The sequence below is a fragment of the Anas platyrhynchos genome, chromosome 2 (assembly GCF_047663525.1).
Source record: "Anas platyrhynchos isolate ZD024472 breed Pekin duck chromosome 2, IASCAAS_PekinDuck_T2T, whole genome shotgun sequence".
Taxonomy (NCBI): Eukaryota; Metazoa; Chordata; class Aves; order Anseriformes; family Anatidae; genus Anas; species Anas platyrhynchos.
In genome coordinates, this window is record NC_092588.1 from 137,782,139 (window position 1) to 137,806,726 (window position 24,588).

General features: G+C 38.3%; 1 protein-coding gene across 1 annotated transcript in view; it reads right to left on the minus strand.

The window, feature by feature from the left end:
• Positions 1-24,588, minus strand: part of ITGA8 (integrin subunit alpha 8) — a 110,024-nt gene that overhangs the window by 82,978 nt on the left and 2,458 nt on the right. Inside the window, exons 4-12 of the mRNA XM_038174267.2 lie at positions 14,617-14,717; positions 11,867-11,990; positions 9,538-9,599; positions 8,502-8,547; positions 7,368-7,493; positions 6,184-6,228; positions 4,408-4,451; positions 3,279-3,335; positions 3,037-3,089 (exon numbers count right to left, since the gene is read on the minus strand). Of these exons, the coding sequence (XP_038030195.2) occupies positions 3,037-3,089; positions 3,279-3,335; positions 4,408-4,451; positions 6,184-6,228; positions 7,368-7,493; positions 8,502-8,547; positions 9,538-9,599; positions 11,867-11,990; positions 14,617-14,717 (658 nt within the window). The remainder of the gene's footprint in view (positions 1-3,036; positions 3,090-3,278; positions 3,336-4,407; positions 4,452-6,183; positions 6,229-7,367; positions 7,494-8,501; positions 8,548-9,537; positions 9,600-11,866; positions 11,991-14,616; positions 14,718-24,588) is intronic.

The following is a 24,588-nucleotide window of genomic DNA, read 5'->3' on the forward strand; positions in this document are numbered from 1 at the left end:
CTTTTTTCATAAGTTATTTTATGTACGCCATGTACTAAAAGCATTGCATGGTAGCATTATCATCTGTAATTTTACTACATCGCAGTCCACATGTTCACACTGATAATGAATAGTCCAGTGAGCAGGACCAAAACCCAGCAGCTAAGATGGCTAAGAGGGAAAGGTGGGAGGAAGGCACTCACCTAAATTAGACTGACCTACCTCTAGATTTGTTATGGGTAGCAGAGCTACCTGGAGCTCCCAGATCACTGAGTTGGCCTTCCCTCCAGGTCTGGCATGTCCCACCCATACCAAACTTCCAGCCCTCACCCTCTTGCTGTTCCCTCTTCTTTCTTAGTGCCCAAGCTCAGGTCAAGATAAGCTGCTTCAGCAAGTCCTCTATAAGAAGGACTTTTTTTTTTTTTTTTTTTCCCCCACCGTCATAGCAACATACAATAGACAGAGAGGATTCTTCAGCTACCTTGTTCTCTGTTATCCTCATTCTCTTATTCCCAGTGTCTCACCAAGTGGGTAATAAGAAAGCAATCATTGCTCACCATGCTTTACAGTCAGTTGTTTAGGACCTTTTACAGTTTCTAAATGTAAGTATTTAGACACCAAGCACTCTAGATGAGTCACTTGTTTGCAAGCACCATGTGATTGGAATTATTTATTTTTATAGGTGAAGGAGGAAATTTCAATTGGCTTTTAGCTGTAGGAGTTTATATTTACAGAAGTGGAGTTGTGAGCCAAATTCAGGGTGATGTCCTGTCTTTTAAAAGGCAACAAAAGCAAAGCAAATGTCCCTTAACAGCAATATTAAATCAAAAAGGGCAGTTCAGTGTGCAGTATTTTGAACTGCACCATTAAATTTATTTTGTCACTGCCTATGATGGTGCTGTTAACAGGAATCAGTGTATTTATGTTTGTTCCAGCACAGAAACATAACTAGCCAATATTGGTTCCCTAAAAGCACAAGCTGACCACCTGCTGAGACTGGATGAGGTTGCTTTGTATGCTGCCCTGTAATAAAAAGCAGGAGTATGGGAAGTGTCAAGAGGTCAAAGTATAACTGTGGGAAGCTTTGATAGAGGCTCCATAAAAGACCAGTAAACAATTTATTCCACAATTTTTCTTAAATTGTTTTACTCTAAATTGAGTGTTCTCTCTTTTTCTCTTCACTAGGAATTCAGTCTGTAAGTTGATGGCACAGCTTGATTTGTTAAGTTTCACTGAAGATTTCTGATTACTAGCAGTGGGCAACTAAAGGGTAGTTGAAATAATACCCTCAATTTCCCTGTTCTGCCTACAGAAATGTTTTCCTAGGATAAGGCTTAGAGCCATCTTCAGCCTTATTAGAGCAATTCATCATATTTATTAATATTTTCATTATATGACTTAATCAGGTTTCTGCTACTGGTAAGGTCATCACTACCTCCTTTGTCTTTAGCTGAAAAAAAATATGTGAATTTGAAGTGGACATTTCCCTTTTGCTTTTATTTTCTTTCCCTCCAGTTTTACTTTTCCTTTCAGATAAATATTTCCATTGACTATATGTGCAAACCAGCAATGATGGACTATATATAATCAGACATGTTTATCATGTAGAGCTTTTTGTGTTTTGTTTTCTGTGGGATGTTTGGATCTCAGAGAAAGTCATTAGATTTCTTTTAAGATATAGACTGGAAGACCACACAGGCCTCAACAGCATTTTGATTATGTTGTTGACATAAACTGTGGTCTTAGAGGTACACAGAAAATATGAGACCTGCCAAGTAACCCTGTGATTCACAGGAAATAACCTGTCTACAAAATAGTTTGGTTCAATGAGAAGTTAACTAATAAGTTCCCTGAAAGTCTAATGAGTGCTTTTTGTAACTAAGATCAATATTTCTCCATCCTTGCATGTTAGTAACACCTTGCAGTAACACTAAACTAATCCTGACTCAGTGTATCAGAAAAAATAGTTTTAGAAAGTTCAAGTATTATGACAAAATCTGACCTCAGAGCCTTGGAGCGACTTAACTAGTATAAAGATATCACAGGAACTGCTGAAGCCTTTTTCCACCCCATTTTAGTTTTGGAACTACAGTAACATTTGATCACCTTGTTCCTCTTCTCATTTCTTATATCCCTAACTTGAAGGGTTCACTAGTCCCTGATGGGAAGTAATGATTTAGCCCGGAGAAAGTATTTAATGCACTATGTTTACATCACTAATAAGAAATAATGACAAGAACAAGAACAAAGCATAGACAAAGCTGAGACAAGTTGCAATAGGAAAGAGTATGAAAAGCTCTAAATATAATCCTAGCTCACCTTCATGCAGGCTTACAAGGTTCTGAGCCTCACTAATCCTTAACTCCTTTCTAAAAAGCTAGTATCTTACTAGTATCGCTTACTAAAGTCCTTATTTTCTAAAGCATTTAATCGGATTTTACATAAGATCAAAGTCAGCAAGTGTTGTTGTTGAATGGGGCCAGTGTCATTAAGCATAACCCTGGCAGTTAAGCAGCATTCTCCCTCGGGCAAGCACAATGGCTGTCATAACAACTGTGGGTCATAGACACTTTTTGGACCTCTAGATGATGAAAATGGACGACCAGCCAGAAGGCACTGCAAAGAGGAATCAGTGATACTGAAAAGCTCTTAAAACTGAGAAGTGAGGCTCTGAATGGTCTACTTGTGAAAAGACTTACCTGCTTCTAAGAATAGAAGAATGAACTTGTGGCTTGCATCTATCTCTCCCCAACAGCAGTTTGCACTTTTTATTCACTCTACCTCTACTTGGATTTGTTTCCTAAGACTTTAGACATTCTCACTCTGCCATGCTGCTTTGAATAAATATTCAGGAAGATAAACTTACCCAAACTAGGCCTGAAAATATTTATGCCACTGTAATTGCATAAAGAAAAACCTAAGTGAACAATCAGAAAAGCAGAGAAGCCAAAAGAAGCATTTTGAGGCATGAAGCACCTGAAAAACTGTGGTTATTAATAAATATCAGGCATTGCTTCTATGGATGTTCAGTGGAGCTGAATATATTTGGTAACCTACCCATCATTGTTAACATCAGATACTGCAACAGTGTACCCAAAATAAGACGCCATCTGGAAACAAAAAACAACAGATAGGCTTTCATATCATAACAATTTTTAAGAAGTTTTTACTGATAAAACTCTTTGTTTCTATGGTTATTAGTTCTAAGAGGTAAACATTTTACATATTTTTAAAACTATATTGATGAAATTATATCCTCTTGATATATAATACTTCATCACATAGTTGCTTGACATTACCTGTTCACCAGTGAAGTTCTGGATGAAGGTCAAGTCAGAAGAATTAATGATTGAGACCTGATAATAGAAAGATATGGAAAGTTTCAAGCGCAGACAAAGATGATACAGCACAGCATCACTGCAAACCAACGTGAAATGCTGAAGGATGGTCCAATGTGGTCAAGAAAACACATCAATTCTTTTCTGTTGCACCACAGTTTAACTGTGTTATCTTGGATAGATCACTACAATTTTACATGTTTAATTCCCCCATGAAGAAACTGGGGAAAAAATTGTTTCCTTCCTTACCAGACAATGTGAACAGCTGCAATTCACAGCATATCAGATAATCAGCAGCTACATTATTAGGCACGAAAACAGAAATTAATATATATATATATACACACACATATGTATATGTATATATATAAATATATAAAATAAACATATATATTATACATATAAACATACATTTATATTTATATACATATATATACATAAATACACACCTTTCCTCTGAAAAATGGTATCAATAAGTTCCAGAGACACAAGGAATTTTGGGTCCACGAAGCTAGATAATGTGTCTGTGGCTGGGATCTTTCTGTTTCCCAATCAGAAACACCTGAAACTTTTTTTTTTTCTTCCTAAGAGAGAAAAGCTGTGTACTCACACATCACCCTTCTCTCAGTTTCTAACTGTACTGTACCTGCTTTCATCTGGTAGTCAGTCTATGTACTTAAAAAAAACACTGAAAATAAACACCGTGTATGAATAATCAGAACATGGACTTCTCTCTACTGTGGACAGAACGTTGCACATGAAATACCCCAGCCTATGGGTAAACTTAGGCCAGGGTCTGTGGGCAGTGGGATACTACTTGTACTCAAAGCATGCTGGTAACTGGCTGTTGAAAACAGACTTCAGAATGGAGTAAGAGCTTAATATTCAAAGCCGATGCCAGTAAGCATTTCATCTCAATTAGGTAAGCCTGAGTGTAAAAGCCAGTGGCAGTTTTATTTGATTAGAAAGTTTAGGCTCAAAGAGACTGAAAATATAATATAGCCTTTAACCTTCCAAATGGCCTAATGTCATTCTCACTATAAATGTCATTCTCACTATATAAAGGATAAAACGTGAGTCCAGTACGTACATAGCCAAAGTTCTGTGCTCCTCTTGGGACTCCAGCAACCAACTCTGAAAGATAAACAATTGGCAATGAACTGGCTATGCTATCTGAGCAGTTCATGCAACATGCATCCCATGCCACTTAAATCTTCCTTGATACATTATAACTTTAGGATTTTGGCTTTTTATCTGTATCAGAAACACCTGCAAATCACTTCAAGGCATTCATTCATAATATTTTAACATTCATCCAGTGCATCCAGTTGCTTGAAATACTACATCTGAACTGTTGAATACACTCCACACCTTGCCAGAAGTCTCTTTCCACCTACTTAGCATGGAACAGTCCAATAAAGCTGTTACTCCGATTCAGCTTGTTACCTGACAGCTGTGGATTGATCAAACAAGAATTAGCTGTGGCAACACATGCTATCATACAGAAGCTAAACATGATTGTCATTACAAATTCCCCTTTTCTTTCTGGCTGCACAACATTCTCTCCCATCTGTTATTTGGCTTGATGCCATGAAAGTGTTTGACAAGTTGTGCACACGCTAGCTATCTAAAAGCATTACAAGCAAGTTTTTGTGAGTGGTACTGAGGGAATTAATTGAACTAGAACACGTAACACTGGACCTAGCTGCTCTCTAGTACACGATTACACTCAGAGGCCAAATCTTAAACAACTAGTGAGGGAAAAAAAGACAAAGAAAAGAGCAAAGCCACAGCCAGCAGTCATACTGTCTAAACCTTCCCTCATTACAATACCCACAGCAGAAGACAGCAGAAGGAGCTTCAAACACCAGAGCGCCTCAGACATCTTCCTTGACTGACCTAGCATTCACCTATTCTGCTTTGGGTTTATATACTTCGCTTTGGTTGAATGTGTCTGGTCAAGAGGAGATGAAAATAGTAATGAAGGACTGTGAGGTCAGCCAACGATGCAATTCTTTGTGCCAATCATATAGTGGCTGCAGTCTTCCACTGTCAGAAGCATATCTTTTTTTTTTTTTCCTTATTTTTTTGAGCATTGCACTCAAAATTGTGTCTTTTTTTTTATTATTTTTTTTCTTTTTCTTCTTGACTCCAGAGTGGCTCAGGACAGGAAATTCTAAACTTTACAGGGATTAAGCAGCAGCAGTTCTGGGGAGCTGGCTTCATTTGTAGAAATTTACTGGGTATCTATTGACTTGTGAGTCCGGACCATGGAGCTATTCATACTCCCAAGAAATCTGCTGCTTATATAATACTTTCTGACTGTCAGCCTTAAACAAGATATATAGCTCCTAAGGTATGGAACACCAGGGATCACAGTGTTTTTTCAGCTAACTGTATGTACATGTATGTTTCAACACACAGACTTTGCCAAACTAGGTTGCATCTCTCCAGCCAGGTGCTGAGCTCCAGCAGCCTCTATGCTGCTGAGTAACTTAAGTACAGGCCACAGAACTGTGGAGGATTGCACAGTTGATTCCACTCGTTACTACTCGTTACATCACCAAATTGGCTAAATTCAGTGAGCTTAGCTGGCTCCACCTGTGATGTCACAGCTCTGCAGAACAGACACACAAGCAGGAGGATACCACCATAGCAGATTCAGGTGTTTAGGTCACTTAAATTCTGCTCTGGCATGCTACATCTTCTAAGGAAATATTTGCCTCTAAGAATATTGGGCATGGATAGCTTAAGTTTCACCAGTGTTTCAGATGCATAAAAAGTATGTACCTGTGGAAGGATCCAAACAGAGGAATTTAATAGGTGCAGAGCCACGTGGTTTCCATTCAAGTAAATGGGTTCTTACCTTGTTCAGAATCTCCAGTAAATTCCCCAGCAGCCACTGAGTATCCTGTTTAAAAATAAATCACAACAACAACAAAAAAAAAAAGTCAAACCATTTCTTTCAAAAAATGTGCAAGGACAATCAGATTTGTCAGCTCATCTGAATATAAATTTTCTAAAATTAGTATTCTAGAACTGTGTGAACTGTGTGGGGAAAAAAGGGAAAATTATCACATTATTATGACTTAATTAACTGTAGATCTCAAAGAATAATAGATCTAGCCTTCCTCTCCCCAGATGAACTGCCAAAGCATTAATATTTAATACTTTCTCTGAAAAAAACAGGAGGTACCACAGTAGTTTGCCCTAACAGCTATTGACATAATTTTGGTCTTCATAACTGTCCTGCATTGTGTGAGAATCCTGTTTTAGTTCTATATGGAAGATAGATTTCCAAGACTTCCAAATGTGCTGTTGACTACCTCCTGAGGCTTTTGTAAACGATGAGATAATTGATATTGACAGAGTAAAGACTTCAGGATTGTATCACTGACTGCAATTTCAAATCTATGGGCAGAGATGAAAGGATGCATTTTTGCCTTCCAATTCCACTCCATTTTTTCTATAATCATGTGAAGTAAAAACTGTCTTGCATGCACAGATGTGTGAACATCATGCAAATTCTTAGTGAAAATGAAAGGTACAAAGAGTCTTTTTTTATTATATAATATATGCAAACAGTGTTATATTATTTAAAAGACACAATTCAAGTAAGCAATTGCAGTGAGAATAAATTGGGTATTTATGTAGTACTGCATGAAAATACTGCAGAACTGAATTTTATTTATCTATCAAAAACTGAAATAGTCTTTAATTACTTTAAACTCAAACCGTTATCTTGGAGTGAAAGAAAATATAAATAGGAAAAGTTGGTATTTGTGGTTATTTTTTTAAGATCAAATAATGAGAATCCTAATCAGAAATTTAAGATCTCAACATTCAAAACCTGTTGTTGTGCATAACTTGGAGAATGTTCTTCATTCCATTGAAGTCACAAGCAAACTACTGATCTGTTGTTCTGCTTAAGGCATAATGTATTTGAATCATCTCACAATTGGGACATTAGTAATTTAGGGCTTGTTTTCTCATTTATATAAGCCCCTTGCTTTTAGGACATATTGCTAACTGAAAAAGAGCTTAGCTTACCCATGTAATTGTCATCATACGTGGGTGGTGCCACTCCTGTCTGCTTCTCTCGTGCCAGTTTCCTCAGAATATCTTTGAAGGAATAATTTGCAATGATATCCGCAATGCTTGCAGTGATTACCTGACCTGAATTCAAACAGCTTCATAAATGAAAGGGACACAAAGGACAGCTGCAAAACAGAGCTAGCAGAACATCAAAACAGAGCTTCAAGGGATAATATAGCACAAATGCAAAGATTAGGCATCTTCTCTCAATCTTTCTTCATCATTACCCTGAAAGTCTCACAAGTACATGTAAATAAATACATCAAGGCATTGATTCTGCATTGAACAATCACAAAAACCAACTCCAGATACATTTCACAGAGCTGAATCAAACTAAAATCAAACATTTTCAGGCTCAGCCTCTTCAGAACAGCTACCTTTTGCAGCTGTAGAGTTTAAATTTAATAGACAAATGGAAGCAATTTCTTAATGGAAAATTCAAAGCCATGCATCTCCTACCATCATAATCAATCAGATCTTCCTTTTTTAATGGCTATGAAAAAACACACATCAAACACACATCAATGAGGCTGACAAGAGGCAAGTTGGTAGGCAGAGTCTAGGAATCAGCTACATCACAACATCAAAAACAGTTAAAGCAAAAATACCCTTCTTCTCCTTTACCAAAACTACTTCAGATTTCATCTACATGAGAAACTACATCTGAGAAACTGCAGTGATGCCACATATATCCTGAAAATACGTGCAGATAGCAATAAAAGGTGGTGTTCAGAAACAAATAGTGACAAAATTTTGAAAATATTACATTTACTGTACAAATATTAGCTACTTAACGAATGTAAGTATTTTTAGGAAAACAGCTTATTAAATAACAAATCTGCTAAACTGCCAAGATAAAAATAGTTATTTCTCTTTGTCTCTCTTTCTATAGAACCTACAGTCTGAATTTTCTCTTGACTTGTTTTTATGCTCAGTGGCTTCTAAACAATTCCTCTGTTGTTTATACTTGTTGAAAATAGACCAGAGACTGGTTATCTTAAACTGAGAAAACACTGGAAATCTAGAATGTTTTCCACAATACTTTATGCTTTACTTCTTAGATCAAGTTAACCAGCCAGATGAACATACCTTGCCAATAAAAACTACCAGGCCCGCCTACTATCAGGTCTCCATTCTACAAAAAGCAGAATTGAATAAAATTACACAAAAAAAGAACACAACAAAATGAAGCATGCATGGGAAAAAACAATTTTAATGACCAAAAGAATATCAGAACAATGATAAGGGAGAACAGTCCTGTCCAAGGAAAGGATGTAGGTACATGGATTTTCAGGAAAATCTATGGTTAAATAAAGTTAAGATCATCCTATGCATCTTTATTTGAATGAAAGACAATTTTCATTCTAAAAATTGCTGGTTCTTTGTACGAAAATGAAGTCAGCATAAAAGAGGTCCTTCACATTCAATGAAGCAACGGTAATGTGTTACAGAGAAATACAGCTGTGTATATTCTACAATGAAGTCTTTACTACTTGCCTATTAATAGTGTGAATAACAATTGTTGCTACACAACACTGAAAACAATTCCTGTGATGTGAAAGACGTGGGCTCCTAGTGCTGTAATACTGGCAAAGATAACAATAGCTGCAAAATATATTCTTTGGCCCACAGTATTTTTACTGACTCTCTTGGCACGTGAGAACAACTAGCTATTTCCCTTCAGTGTTTCCTCTATCACCTCCACAGGAGAACAGTTTCAGTCATTGGTCTGGCTCCAAAAGCATCCTTATACAAAATCTATTTTGACTTCTAAAAGACAGCTGGTGCCTGCCCATTATTTCCTGAAAGTCAGGTCTCCAGAAAGCAATGTGAGTGTGGAACACTGAGAGAGAAGCACATACAGTTTTTTTGCTTAATTATCTATTAAGATAGATCAAGGAGAGATAAATTGGAGTGCTGCTAACAGATGAACAGGTACTGATAGTGATATTTCTTCTATTAATGAAACCAGAAAGTTTGAAGCTTGCAAAGGAGGAAAGAACTTGGCAAAACCTTCCATATGCAGTAGCATGGGCATAAACTCTTGATCACTGTGACAGCACGTGCACATGGGGTTTATATTAGAAATATATTTGGTCAAAGTATTTCAGAAGAATAATCTCACCTTGTAAAAATCTAAGCTGAAACCTGCTTGACAAAAGCCTTGTCCTTCAGGATCTGCATTGCCTGCAATTATGAAAGAAGAAGCATTTTATTGATTTCATAGTGCATGCAGAAGACAGTGTACACACCCCCTGGAGCTGTAAGGCTGTAAATGCAAAATTATCAAATTATATGTAAAGAAGGTGTTGTTTTTGTTGTTGTTGTTTGTTTGTTTGTTTTTTAAGGCAGAGCAAATCAAGGCCTTCTACAGGACCCTGAACATGCAGCCCCCTCATGAAGGGTTTGGAAAATAGCACCAGTTACTAGGGTCTTCATCCTCCCATTGCCAAGGAAGGACCCTTGTTACAACTGCAAAGTATTCAGTTTGAATTTGTCTGCAGATACAAAAGTAAACAACACAACAAGGAATCCTGGAATGGCCACCATAGCCTGCTCTGCCATAAACACAGAATTAAGTGTTTATTAAGGCATTCTCCAGAAGTTCTGACAGAGTCGATGAGTCAGCATGGGTCAATGTTCAAACAGCATCCTGATTATCTGCACTACAGCATGGGAAAGGGGCACTTGATCTTCACAGGGGCCACCCATTTAATTGACACATATTTGTTCAATTGGGACTTGTGAAATATAATTTAGGATGCACATCTGTACACGCAAAAACATCCTCCCTGTTTCTGTTCATTTTTATTTCTAGTCTCCAAATTCTTACATAACTGTACAAAGTGTGCTGGCATGCATTTTAGGGCTTCCCTATGAGCACTGGCATGCTGGAAGTCTGTAGGATCACGAAACAGCACTGACTACTTCAACTCTCTCTTGAAATGGCATCAGTTTTGGCAAAACCCCAGTAAGACATCAGAATGACATGAAGCAGATTTTGTGGGCACCGTTTCTTTTACAAATTCAGCTTCTTTTCATATCTGTCCACCCAGGGATAAGGATTAGTGAATGAAGAAACACTTGGTAGTGCAACTCAGTTTAGCGCTTTATCTGCTACTTCATGTGTTCAGATTTTCTGGTAGACTGTGGAAAGCATTGCTGGGCTGTATTATCAAGCACCTGTCAGATGTCAGGAAAATCCAGCTACACGATATAATGCTGACTGTAGATCATCACAGGAAAAAGACCTTTTAATTATGCAAAGTGTGTGTCTACTTTTCCTGTAAAAAGTCTGGTACTTTCTTGGCAAAATAATCCATGAGAAACTTGATGGTAGGAGCACAATTCCCAGAACAGGAACAGTCAGAAGGTGCGATTCGAAATTAGCCCATGTGCACATAGCAAGAATGCTGGCTGCAATAGCAGGTTATCTTTTCAATGTATGTTGTGATAAGAGGTTATGTGCAGACTTCTCTTGCATTGGCTGGCACACACAACCTGAAAGAGCAAACCACCTTACTAAATTGAACAACATCATAACTCTGCTTTGGGAGTTTGCAAAGGAAGGGATAGGCAAACCTATCATATTTGCTATCGTGCAGACATTACTTTTACAAAAGTAATTGAATGAATAATTCTCTGATCTGTGAGTGCAGAAACTGCAGTGTGCCTAGCCCAGTCCAAAGCTCAGTAAAGTCACTAGATACCTCATATTGATTTTAATAATTTGGAGCATTGAGGTAATGAGAGCATTAGCAATCATTACATAAACATAGACATAGGATGCTAAACAGGATGAACATCTTTTTTACTCTGATGTGTGGCATTTTCTGCAGACTTCTGGGTAACTGAGATTGGTTCTAAATACACATTCAAGGCTTTTTGCTATTCCCCAAGAAGGTCCAGAGATTGCTACCACAGTGGAGTGAAGGCACACATCATCAGAACAGCAGAGTGAGGAACAGCAGTGCTAATGCGTGTGGCTTTCTTCCATGTTGGAAGTCCTTCCTAAGTGAGTCAGCGTGGGTGACGTTGGCACGAATGGCGATGCAGGCTTGTGTGTTTCTGTGTGGGGTCTGGTCTTCTGATGGTGATCCTGGGATGAGTGATTTATACTCAGCATGAACATGAGTAATTGGTTTAAAATGCTGTCTGGTTCTTATCTAGATCTGTTTGTTACATTTTAAAGCCATTTCAACTGAACCAATTATATCACATCACTGTAACTGCATGAGCTTAATTTACTTAATTTCTTCTCTTTTAATTATACAATTAAGCATCCAATTGCAGGCATACAATTCTATGTTGATTTTTTCTTTAAACCCTCATCCAGCGTGATAACAACATACAGTAATTTTCATTCAACCGTGATTGTGCAAAAACTGAAAGGATGAAAACATTGAGCGCAACATTAATTCCTCCAAAACAATTTAGTTTCTATTAATACTTACTGTTGCGACAGGGTGAATATTCAGCATAGGCACTGAAGTTCTGAATTGCTACATAGCAGGTGCCAACCGGGTCCTTCTCAGCGCTATCTTTAAGCGTCCTCCAGTGATATAAGGGAGCACAAGCCTATCAAAATAGAAACCACGTCACACGTACCTTTCATAAACTCCTGTACCTGACAAATGTAGTTTTTCATAAACAGTTTACAAGGATCCTTTCTGGTATTGTATCATTCATATAGCAATGATCATAATATATTGATAGAATGAAATGCAGAACCACTGCTTCTTATAATGAAATTATAACCTGAAAAATAGTCTCATCTAGAATGTAGCAGATGAAATCTGACAGGGACTACAACTCACATTTAAGCGTATGTTACACATAATCCCCTAAGCCTGCTTCACAAGTAATACACCTGCTCTATTAATGCTCACTGCACAGGACTCGGTCCCATAGTTTAAGCTGCACATTTCGTGTATTAGGCTGAGGACATCCCTGCTTCTGTCCCGATACATCTTAAGACAATGGCCACTGCAGCAGAACTGATATGATTTTCCTCTCCTGACGGAAGATTTGTCAGGGTGTTCTGCCACACTGCCTATCACAGCCATCAGATTGTCTGCTGTCTTATGAACCCCTGGACCAAACCTTTAGAGAGGCAATACAATTATAATGCATTTGACAGACCCTCAATTAACATTTTTTTTTTGTTGAATAACTTTTGGATAGTAGACTGGTATTCCATCTTCTGTGTTCTGGTAGTGATGTTACAAACATGAAAGTCTAAGGATAAAGTATATTTAATTTGTGTAAGGAGAGAGAATCTTTTTTTTAAAATAAATAATTATAAAACCAAAAAGATAAGCTTTTAGGTATGCAAGTCGCTCTTCAGGGTCTCCTGCGCCCTAAAACTTTTCAGTTGATGGGGGTGGTGGGGCAGAGATGCAACCTTCTCCTTACAATCTTTCTGCTGTAAGATACAACCAAATCCTCCATCTGCATCCTGCCCTGATTCACTTTTGCAATCAGAAACCCGTCTCCCTATTGGCAAGGCGTTGTTATTCACATTACTGTATTGGCCTTAGTTCTGCAATCAGCTCCAGCTGGACAAGCCCCTGTGTTTTTCAGGGCTTACCAGTAAAGTCAGAGCTTCTGGAACACCAGTTTAGGACCAGGGACCATAAGACATGCCCCTGCCTAGAAGACCTTGCAGACTGAGATATATCAGAGAGCAGAACCAGACTGCAGCAATGAGGAATACATGCCCTATGAGGGTGAATTGAGGTACGTTCTAAAGCATTGAGCAAAGTGGATTGAAACAAGAATTATACATAATCATATATGTTGACCTCATGCAGTTTATAATTGGAATTTTAGTTTAAAAAAAAATTCTGACAGTTTGATGACATTTCCCCTTTCTTTCCTTTCAGTCTACAAACGTTAAAAAAGAAAATTTTCTAGCTTTGCTGACCAAGTTTTTGCCTGAAAAGTGTTGACCATTTCTGTGTTTCAGAAAGCCTGAGGAAATTTGTAAGAAGGAAAGCAACGTTTGGTTAGTACAGACACCACACATCACTCTGTGATGACGTTTTCAGTTTGTTTGATTAAGATTCAGCAAGTGGTGATAAAGGAGTATTCTATTGCAGTTTGTGAGCTATTTTTAGTAGAGTAAACAAACGGAAAAGTCTTCAGCTACTTCTAGGATTTTTACATTTACAATTCAGGAAAGTGACAAGTACTTTCTTTGTGTAATTAACATTGAAATAGAAAGTGCATGTACAAAAGAGTGGTACATGAAAGCAATGAATATGAAATTTAAGAGCTGTGACAACACTGACACCGTATATGCTAGCTCTATAACAGTAAGGTGATGTTTAATTCATTACCTGTTCTGTGTCAAAATCCTTCTCTAGGTTAACCACAAGGCATGCAATTTAAGCGAAAGCACTTCCTTTTGATGCTTCCCTTATGACTATTTCTTAAGTAACAATTGGAAGTTTTAAACAAATACCAGGACACAAGTTATTGCTTTGTAATTGTAAAAATATTCACGTATCACCAAACTATTTATTCATATCAAAATTGTTTCAGTAGTATTTCCAATGCAAACTAAAGTGCATAAATTATAAAGTGTCTGCATGTAAGCAACACTAAACGATAATACTACTTGTACCATGAGGACCATTGGTCCTCAACCAATACAGAGGAAATGCTCAGCAAAACTGGAACACTTTAACAGCAGTCATGACTTAGAGCTTTTTTATTGAGACTTTTTTGCAGCTGTTCTACCCTGTGACATAGGTGTTTGAAACAATGTAAATGTGACAAAATAAGTCAGTGCTTCCTCTTATTACTTGATCTTCAGCACAGATTCTTGGCTTCAATTACATTCTACATTTAACATCCCTCATAAACCTTCATAATACAAAATATTTTAAGCATACGGCTATTACAGTTACTATCTCACAAAAAAAAAAGTCTATTATTTGTTTTAAAAAATTAATCTTTTGCTTCCATAATCAATATGGCATTCCACTATTTTGACCTGGCAGCAGGATCATCTTCAAGTGATGAGTTCAACCTGAGTCTACAGACTGATTTTTTACAAGCTATATACATCATCTGTTTTAAACTCTATGAGTAATCACAGACTTGCTTATGTGATCTATACACAGACAGCTATTAAAGACACACATTTGAGAAAAGATAAACATTATCTCCAAATTAGTACCAAGTGCGTAAGACTTACCACAACTTTTTCTTTATGAGCTTTGACTGTTGCCCCAAACCACTGATTTGTCTTAAACTCAATTGGTTCCCTGGTGCCATTGACCTTAATTTTCCTGTTGTCTGACAAAAAAAAAAGAAGAAGATTGTTGACAGCTTATTTTAAAAAAGTATTACCCAGTGAATTACAGATACAAGTAAACAGACCAATGGGTATATTAATTACATCATATCCACTGTCATCATCCTATCAGTTGAGAATTCAAAATAATTACACTTAAATTTCAGAAAAAAAAAAAAGAAAAAAAAAAAGAAAATGAAACTCTGTGTTACACACACACACACAAAACAAACAAACAAACAGACAAAAATCCAAACACTTGACCTGGTGTTTATGATGAACAAATAGGAATCTACAAAAATAAGCAAAAAATCACTAAAAAACTTTTCTCCTAAGTGGCAGAAACCTTCCATACTGGAAAAAAAAAAAAAAAAAAAAAAAAAGACCATGTTCTATAGTTTTTGTCAAATGTGAAATTTCTCAGCATGAATATTCAGAGCCCAGCACTACTGATAGCAAAGGACTTCGTTTTTAACAGAATTACATGTGTACACATTGTCACAAGAGACAGCTTCTTAATGTTGCTTTATATACACTCTTGCAGATGTCAGCATAAGAGAAGCCATCTGGGCAAAGACTCAGGCCAATTATAATGCATTTCAGGTTTTAATAAAAAACAGACATCCCTTCCTTTCACCCTTAGTTCTCTGAAGTAAACTGATTTCCCATATGTTCGTGAGCTATGCTCTTCCCTTACCAGTCACTCCTAATGAACTTCTCAATTTATACATAAGCAGGGCATTACTCCTTTCCCCTTGTATCTGCATTCCCTTACGCTTGTTTCTGGTTCCTATCAAGAGGGATTGCACAAGAATCAATTCTTTTTATTCACTCTAAGTGAAAATAAAAACCTATACTGTCTACCTGGGAATGTAGGAAAAAAAAAAGGGGGGGGGAAGAAAGGAATTTTGTATTATATAGTATGTATTTATATACATTTTTTTAAAACTGAGGAAAAATGCATCTAGTATAATTGTCACCTGTAAAAAGCCAATGCTTCCCAGAATTTCCCCAATAGCCATAGAGGAGATACCTTTTCTATAATGTTGAATCACTGATTACCTCAGCCTATGGTAATCTCATAAATGTTACAGATACAAACAGAAAGACAAATGCTTTAAATTTGGAGAAAAAGGGGACCCTACCTTTGTATTTTTCTAATAAGCATAGAAGAAAGTTGAAAAAGAACAAACCTGTGAAAGTTTGAAAAGTCTCTGAGAAAGCTTCCCTCAGACAAGTATTTGTTGTGCTCTGCTGAAGCTAATACAGAAATCCATGCTCAGAGCACTCACAGGAGAGAGAGAATTTTGGGAATATTTAGATCTTAAAATTCAGAAATAATAACTTAAAATTCTAGAAACTTTCACTTTTAAAATACATTTATTTAAATTAGGCATAAACTTTAAGAGTGTGGGAGACAGTGACTTTGACACCGCATTATGGGCGCTGCCAGCTTCCACATACTTGTTGGCAACACCACTTTTGGTTATTTTTTCCCAGTGAAGACAGACCATTTAAAACATAAAGAAACCTTTATTTAATTAATTTATTTATTTTAATGCTTCAGCAGATCTGAAGATGATCAATGTCCACAGATGAGGTCTCGATAGAAACAAAGCTTTTGAAACTTGAAAATCCGCCATGGTTGGCTTACAGAAGACAATGCTACCCTCGCTCTGAGGAGGCTCCCAACCAGTTTTCTAACTTAAAAAGAGCTTACATTTTTAATTGAAACAGCTCACTTGTCTACTGGCAAAGTATACTAAAATTTGAGATGATGTTAGGTTTTAAAACTAGGACAACTCTTTGCAAGATTTATGAAAACCATAGCTGAATTTAGCAGTATCTGCAAGAACTGTAGTCCCCCTTAGTGGCATATGGTGTAGTATGAATCTTCGTCATGTGGCATGGGATTTTCATTATAAATTAATTAGTAAAACATCACACACACACAAATTAGTAAATGTTTTTTTTTATTATTATTTTTCCCTGGCTAAGTGTTTTTTGACAGAAATTCTCAAATCATGTTTATTCAGGACCCTTGCTGGAGCTGTCATCATCTGCCAACTTTCTGAAGTTGTGCTTTGCAATACAGTTTAGCCTTCAGTATGTAGCAACCAGCCAGTGTTTCAGATTGCTGTAAAACAGCAACTGCTTCCCCTGTAACTTTATCAAAATGAAGCTATAAACACAATTAACTTGTGTGAATACATATGGACCGTCATTACCGTGCACTGACTGCACTCAATTAGACAGCAAGGCTCCAAACGAATATCCTGTAAATGCCCCCTCCGGAGCTAGTCAGCCACTTACAACGGAGGACATGATCTACTGCACAGTTCTTATCCTGAAGCAACCACCTGAGAAGGTCAGAAGAACAATGGCCTAAAAGTACCTTTCTTTTTTTTTTTTTTTTTTTTTTTTTTTTAAATTGACTACATACAGCCAAGGAGGTCCAGCTTAGACTAGGCTAACATAAAAGCTACTTGTTTAGTCAGATAAATCCCACTCCGGTTCTCAAAAAACAATGAAGTTATTTCTGTCTTTGGTAAATCCCTCAAAACTGTGCTAAGTGTTTCAAAGGATGTCTGTATCCTGACAACACCCTTAATAAGACAGCAAAATATCTCATGTTATTTATGTGGATCTGAGGCCCACAGGCTACGTCTCATCTGCTTTGCCCTCAGGCTGAGCTATACTTCTGTGAGCAGCAAAAACTTGGCTCGAATTCAGGTTGCATACAAATGTCATCTTCTCTTCTGGAGGAACATGCCTGGCCCCTTTTAGGAAGGAGTCCAGGCTATCTTGTATCACGATACGTGACGCTGGCGCGAGGAGAGCAAGGCTGGAAGGCAGCAGCTGGGCCGGGCACACAACGCTTGGGCCTGCCCGCTGAGAGGCCCGGCGAGCGCCTCAGTCCCAGCTGGATTGCTTCAGGGCCAGCCCAGGAGCTCTTCCAGATGGTCAACAGTCTGGATCACTCGCAAATTTGGCTTGAACCTCAGCCCTGGAGTCACTCGTAATTGTACTGGCTGGGACTGTATCGCAGGCTAGGGCCCAGACAAGCAAGAGCATGCAAAGGGCAGAGATGTCTGTATCTAAATATAGGTGCCTGTTAGCAGCCCCAAATCATCTCCCTTTCTGCTGCAGGAGCCCAAACTCCTGTGCATTGGTACTACCCCACAAGCCAGCTTCAGAAGCAGTGCTGGAGATGGTGAAAAATGCTTCTCAAGATCAGTGTTCCTTCAGCCACTGCTATAGACATGAGCTACCAAGGGGCTAGTAAAGGGAAAGAGGCTCCTGAAATTACCTGGACAAGTAGAAAAAAATGAGTCCAGGCAGGAAAATGCAACAGCATTGCAAAAGAACAACAGCACAGAGATTTCTTTTTAGGAAATTAAAGCCTGAACCTGGAAAAAGTGTAAATGCCAACCCATCATTTGCACATATTAAACTAAATTTGGCACTACAGGGCTTGGTCTCCTCTCAGGCACTGAATGAGTACATTATAAACTCTTCAACAGGCATGAATCAAACATCGCCCTAATACATATTTATTTTTTTGTTGTTAATTAGGAACAGCATAAAAATACTTGCAGATACTGATTGTGGCTCATTCAGTTCTTGAAAATGAGAAGTAAAATATTATCTACTAGAATTTGAAAATAAAAGCAAAAATATTTTAAACACACTAATGTAGGAAAACAACACTTCTAATCAAAGCAGCAAATCCAGCTATATTATGTACCTACAACTCTTTCTAGTCAGTTCTCACTTATCAGGAACTTTGTAACGTACTGTCTTCACTGGCTCTGTGTGTGCGTTTGTCTGTATGTGCTGTAATGGATAAACATACATGGCCATTCATCAGGCACCTGTAGCAGGTTCAGTTACACTTTGCCCACTAATCTGTGCCTATTCAGAATACATCCAGGATGGTAAATCCCTTTTCAATACCTGTTTTGATATATGTATGTATTTATGCAAATCCGTATGTATAAACAAATGTATAGAGAAAATATAAATTTAATATAGTTATAATATACACAGAGTAGAGCTGAATAATCATCTCAACCTATGCATATTTCTATAATGTGGATACAAATATATAAACAAACCAAAAATTTATATTTATATAAATATTTATAGGTCAATAAAAGTGTATATCCCCCCTCACATTCTAGGGGCAACACCTAGAATGCTACAGTACAGTTTTGAAACACTAGTACAAGTCTTGCAGTTGCAAGAAGAGAAAGCAAAGGAAGATCTCTATGATCTGTTTGTACTTCAGCCAGTGTTCAATAGGTAGAGAGAAGGGAGAGCCAAACTCCAACCTGAGGTACACTGCAAAAGGAAAAGAGGCAACAGACATTTGTTGCAGCAAGGGAAATTCTGATTAAATATAAATAAAATACCCTTCACAGTGAGAGTGATTAGGTATTGCAACAGTTTCTCCAGAGAGGCTGTAACATCTCCACCCTTGGGTAGATTCAAAACTTGGCTACAGGTGCAAAGCTCCAAGCAAACTGCTTTAACTTTGAGCTCAGCCCTGCTGCACTGGTAAGGTCATGGCTTACAGGAGGTAAGAGAGAGAGTGAAGGGTTTGTACTGGTCCCATACTCTAGAAATTAGGTAAGAGGTGGTCTTGTCAGCCTTACCACCATGGCAGAGTGATATTTATTGGTATCCCCACCATAAAAGATTCAAATGATACCACCCATTACTAACCAAAGGTAAGCCAATACCTTCCACAGGGCCAAATGCAAGGCTAATGATGATTCAGGGAACCAAGCCAAGCAGTTGCCTTCAACATTAATGCTGTAGAAAAAACACTCCACAGTATTTGAGACAGTAAGGACATGCAAAATCCATGCATGATGAGAAGAGTTGCCTCTATTTTTATATTTAACTGACTCTACAAACTGTGTTATACTTCTATTTCTATGTTGTTTTTTATTTTATTGTGCCTTAGATTCTATTCATATGAGTTATTTTAATTTAATAGATCATATCTAGAGATCTTTATTTGGACTTAAATTCCATGAATTAAGAAAAAAAAAAGGAATCGTCGAACCCAACAGGATTTTTTGCCTAAGTACTATCTGATCAAAAACAAATTAAGACCTCAGGGCTTGAACTAACACAGCTAAGGATATTTTTTCCCTTCTTTAGATAATGCTGAGATTTATAAAAGAAACCCACAAGGATCTATTATAAATCAGAGTGCCACAAGTGAACCATGAGGCTCCAGATAAGGTCTTACTGGCACAGTGACTGAAATGTGTCAGCATTTCAAAGTACAACAAAGTTCTCCCTCAGCATTTTCTCTTGAGATGCAAATTCTGCTTTATAACAAGATTCTAAGTTTTCCCCAGAATCTCAGCATCTTTGCAGCTAATGATTTTTTCATGTAACTGAATCTCTCGAGTCCCACAATACATCCTTTCCTTATACAGCATACCTGGGTTCTGTTACAATCAGCTCAACTGCCGGCCAAATTAGCTCATGTTTTTTATCAACTCCATGCTTGGCCAGGTCTGACCTACATTCCCTCTCACCTGTTCCTCTTCAGAGCCCGTTCAAATTCTCTCCAGCTAGTTTAAAAAACATAACCTATTTTTACTAAAAATGGTGAAGTTCACTGATAGCAAAGGCAACTCCAGTGAGTCCTGAAAACCTAGGGCAAGTATCTAAAATTCTGCCCTTCAGAGCTAATTTAACATTAATTAGTATCAGAACTTGATACAGTTTGCTTAGTGCTACAATTAAAAATAACTATTATAATGAGTTTCTGACATATGAAGTATTAGCTTATTAACAGATCTCAAACACAACAGTGTACTTCAGGGGGCATTTATGTTTGCTTCTGGCTGCAAGATGCCTCGGGAGCTTCAGAAGTTCCCCAGTTAATAAAGAGGGGAGAAAGATTTCTTCTCATTGCTCTCCTGCTACCTCTTCTGGCAGCCGACAGGAAGAGCATCCAGTTTGAACGCAAGGACTTGGTAATTTTACCTCCGTGCTAAGGCAGAAAAACTCACTGTAAACCTCATTCCTAATGGAGAAACTGAAAAGAAGTTGGCTTTGTGTAGGAAAGAGGAAATTCAGATCACATCTCTCTAAGATAATGCCAACGCTTGTTCCCCTGTTCTCCTGTTACGTTTCAAAGAGAATCACATCCTGACAGTGCAATGCAATAGGACAGCCTCGCAGAGCAAGAAAACAAGGGAGAAGAGTCTCTGCCCTTCAGTCCGTATCTCCTGGGGTAAGGGGATACTAAAAGCCCTTCCATTATACTTTATCTCACTTCCCTGCTACAACAAGGGCGCTTAAAGCACCAGTTGTTCTCTGAAGGACAGTGCTTTCAGCTTCCTCTCAGGCTTGGCTCCAGTACCTAGATTTAGGGAGCTTTGAAGAACTGCAAACAAGGGACTGCAGAGTCAGCACTGCATCAACAGCAGGAAACACGGAGAGTTACTGCTAAATCCCCTTCCTGGCTGCAGGCCATATCACTGGTCCACCCATATGGGAATGTCCTGTTACGTGACTTACATATGGATGGGCGGACTCAATTCCCAACGTATGTCAAAATGTCATCCTCCGTCCCTCCTCTGTTCCCTGTTAGGAATGATTTATTTCATCGGGAGGACTAATTATACACATAAGTCTGCAGGTAAGTAACCTCACTGCATTGGAAACGTCTGTGTTGACTGCTCTGGAACAAAGATGCATGACCTGAGAGCTCAGTGACAATCTGGGAGAACTCTCAGTAGAAAAACGTCAGTGAGGTGGCATCACAGAATGGGTTGGGTTGGAAGGAACCTTAAAGACCATCCAGTCCCAACCCCCTGCCATGGGCAGGGACACCTCCCACCAGACCAGGTTGCCCAAAGCCCCATCCAACCTGGGCTGGAACCCTTCCAGGGATGGGGCATCCATAGCTTCTCTGCTATGACTTGCAGGAATGAGCTCCAGATACTCCTACACCTCTGCTAACTCTAAGTAAGCCATCGTCTCATCAGAGCAGCTTAGCCCACACACACTTCCACATTAACACAAGTTCAGCAGCAGCGCATAGCACTCGGACCAGCTTGTGCATCCTAACTACAGGCTGAGCCACGGAGAGTTCAGGAGCAGCCTTGAGTATCAACGCTAGTAGTAAGGAACCTAGTTTGTGTTTGACAGCCAGGACATGGCACTCAGAAGTAATGACACATTGTTAAAAGTGTTTGCATATCTTTCACAGGGAATTGACCGAATATTGTATGTTCCCCTTAGGTATAGGTTAGTAACCAATACAACGTCTATTTCCTCATGCAGTCTTGGTTCCTGAGGAAAAACAAAAAAGAGCAAGTGAACCTCAGAATCCGCAGGGATTTGTCTTTCATAATTTAAAGCTTACAGGAGACAAAGGACAGAGTTTAGTTCTGAGTGTGGTGGAGGGGAGGTGAGCTGCACCTTGCCAGTGCCGCCCTTGCAGTGTCCTATCTCTGGTCCTCTGTGGAACACCTGCAGTTGTCTTACACTAGTGTCAGGGTGGCAGGTCCAGCTAGGCTTCACATCTCCATCTTCAGGACTCTATGGCATGGAGGATATAGAATAGCTTTCTTTAAACAAAACCTTTAGTTGTTTTTAAAATAGGAAGGTAATGTTCACAGAGGGGAAAAAAAACAGACAAACAACACCTCATCAACAAAACAGTCTATGAAGGACCAAAGTTCATCCTATCTCAGCACTTAGCATCCTAATATTAATCTAACCAAGGTTAAGCTTTTCACTATGGTGTCTATCCTGGAACACTGACTTGGAATCGGTAAAATAAAGGGACACTATAAATTAGTACAAAACAACGCCACACCTGGAACACCATGATATTAGAAAATGTCCAGAATCTTGACAGAAGTCACCACAGAAAACTACGCAATGATATCATTTTTTTCATTTAGTAGGAACAAGATATTGATAGCATTAAGACAAATAACATCAAAGTATTTGCAAATGAAGGAAACCTTGAAATTAGGTCTGTTTTCTTTTTGGAAACAGAACAACAACCTGTACAATTACATGAGTCTCACCAACTAGGTACCCACTTACAGACTTATTTCCACCAGCAAAACTGAGGCACTACGATGTTACAGGATGATTTGCAATGACTGCCCACTACAGCACCTGCACTGGGCAGCAGAGACACGCTGCTTGTGAGATAATTCCAGTCTTGATGGAATCAAAAAGACTACTGTGCTTTTTTTGGTAAAGTTGTCCTAATTCACACAGTGAACCTTCTCTGTTTCTGAACTACGGTGGCTGTTATTGGCAGTAGAAGTCCAAATAACATCCAAGTGCACAGTGTGTTCCCTCAACGGGAGAGCATAACTTGCATTGAATACAACATACCTGAACTTCTTGTGTGTACCCAGCCCTCAGAAATGGAAGACATATCAACAGTCTTCATGCTCATGTGCAGTTGAAGTCAGTGTTTTTCAACCAACCACTTGAATTTGTTGATGTCTTGAATTTTGAGGTTATAGTAGAAATTCCACAGTTTCTGTGACCTGCAGAAATTTCATGTCTCTAACTTGGGCTGTAGTATGCATGAGTCTGCTTTTCTTCAACAAACTTTTCAGAACTTCTCCATTATACCCTTTGGGCTGAACAACACTGATTTAATAAATTCTTTATCTATTTGTTGGGTCACACTGCCTTTTAACTGTTACATTATTCTCTTCCTTTCTTTCTAGTTACCCTCACTTTTAGCTTCCGATGTTAATTTAAAAATACTCTTACTGATTGAACATTTTTGTTTGTTTGTTTTAATAATTTAAATTTAAAGCTCTTAGAGCTGTATTCTCAGTCTTCTGCAAGTTCCTGGGTGTTTCTGCTTTGGAAGAAATGATAATTTTCTGGTTAAGGTACTGGCAGAAGACAAAAAAATCCAGAGTCATTTTGCAGAACCATCACCAACTTCCTGAATGATATTTGACAACCTAGACTCACTTTTTTCTGTTTCTCAGAATGGATACAAAAATGGAAATTTAAACAGAAAATGGGAGTGACAGCCATTCTCAGCGATGCTGCAGGGAGAATGCATAGTGAGTAGAAGGTGAGTAGAAAGAGGGAAAAATTGCTCCAGTAAGTGAAGTATTTTGGAGAGACAAAACTGACATGAAATACACATCTGTTCTTCAGTAAAATGAATTATCTAAGGCATATTACAGATAGCCTTTATGTTGCTGGCAGTGAAGAACGGGCATTGCTACAAGCTATGCAAACCTTCCTGGGGTCCTTGTCCATGAGGGCAGGTGGCCAGCACCAAATTGTGTGAAATGACACCTGAACTGCCCTTGGTACTTGAATTGGACAGCCAGCGATAACACTTCCAAACATGTCTGTACTGCAGGCACTGCTTCTTGCTTCACTTCAATGTCTGTAAATTAAGTGTCTATCCAGAGGATACAAAATGCCTCAGACTGAAAGAACAACACTTTGGAGATGCCACACGCTCTGTCCTCTCTGGACAGTCATGTGGCACAGTCCAAAGCCTTTTTGATGTACTTACTCAACAGCCTGTGGTTGTGCCTTCACTCAAAACACAGCACCCACAAATGGAAATCTGTGCCTACAGCATATGGAGTTGTCCTAAGCCTCTGTAGTGAACTTTTCTGAAGTTTCCCACAGGAAAGCCAGATGCCATTCTAGATTTCATCACTAGGTTTTCATTCATTTTTCAAAACACCCCTTTCAAATGCAAAGGAATTTTCATTTGGTCTGAAAGTTTTCTCTTCAAAAATAAAAACAATTTGTGTAGGTAACATATTCTACTTCTGGTACACGAATTTTCTAACAGTAACATAGAAATAGAAGAATATTTGCTCAACT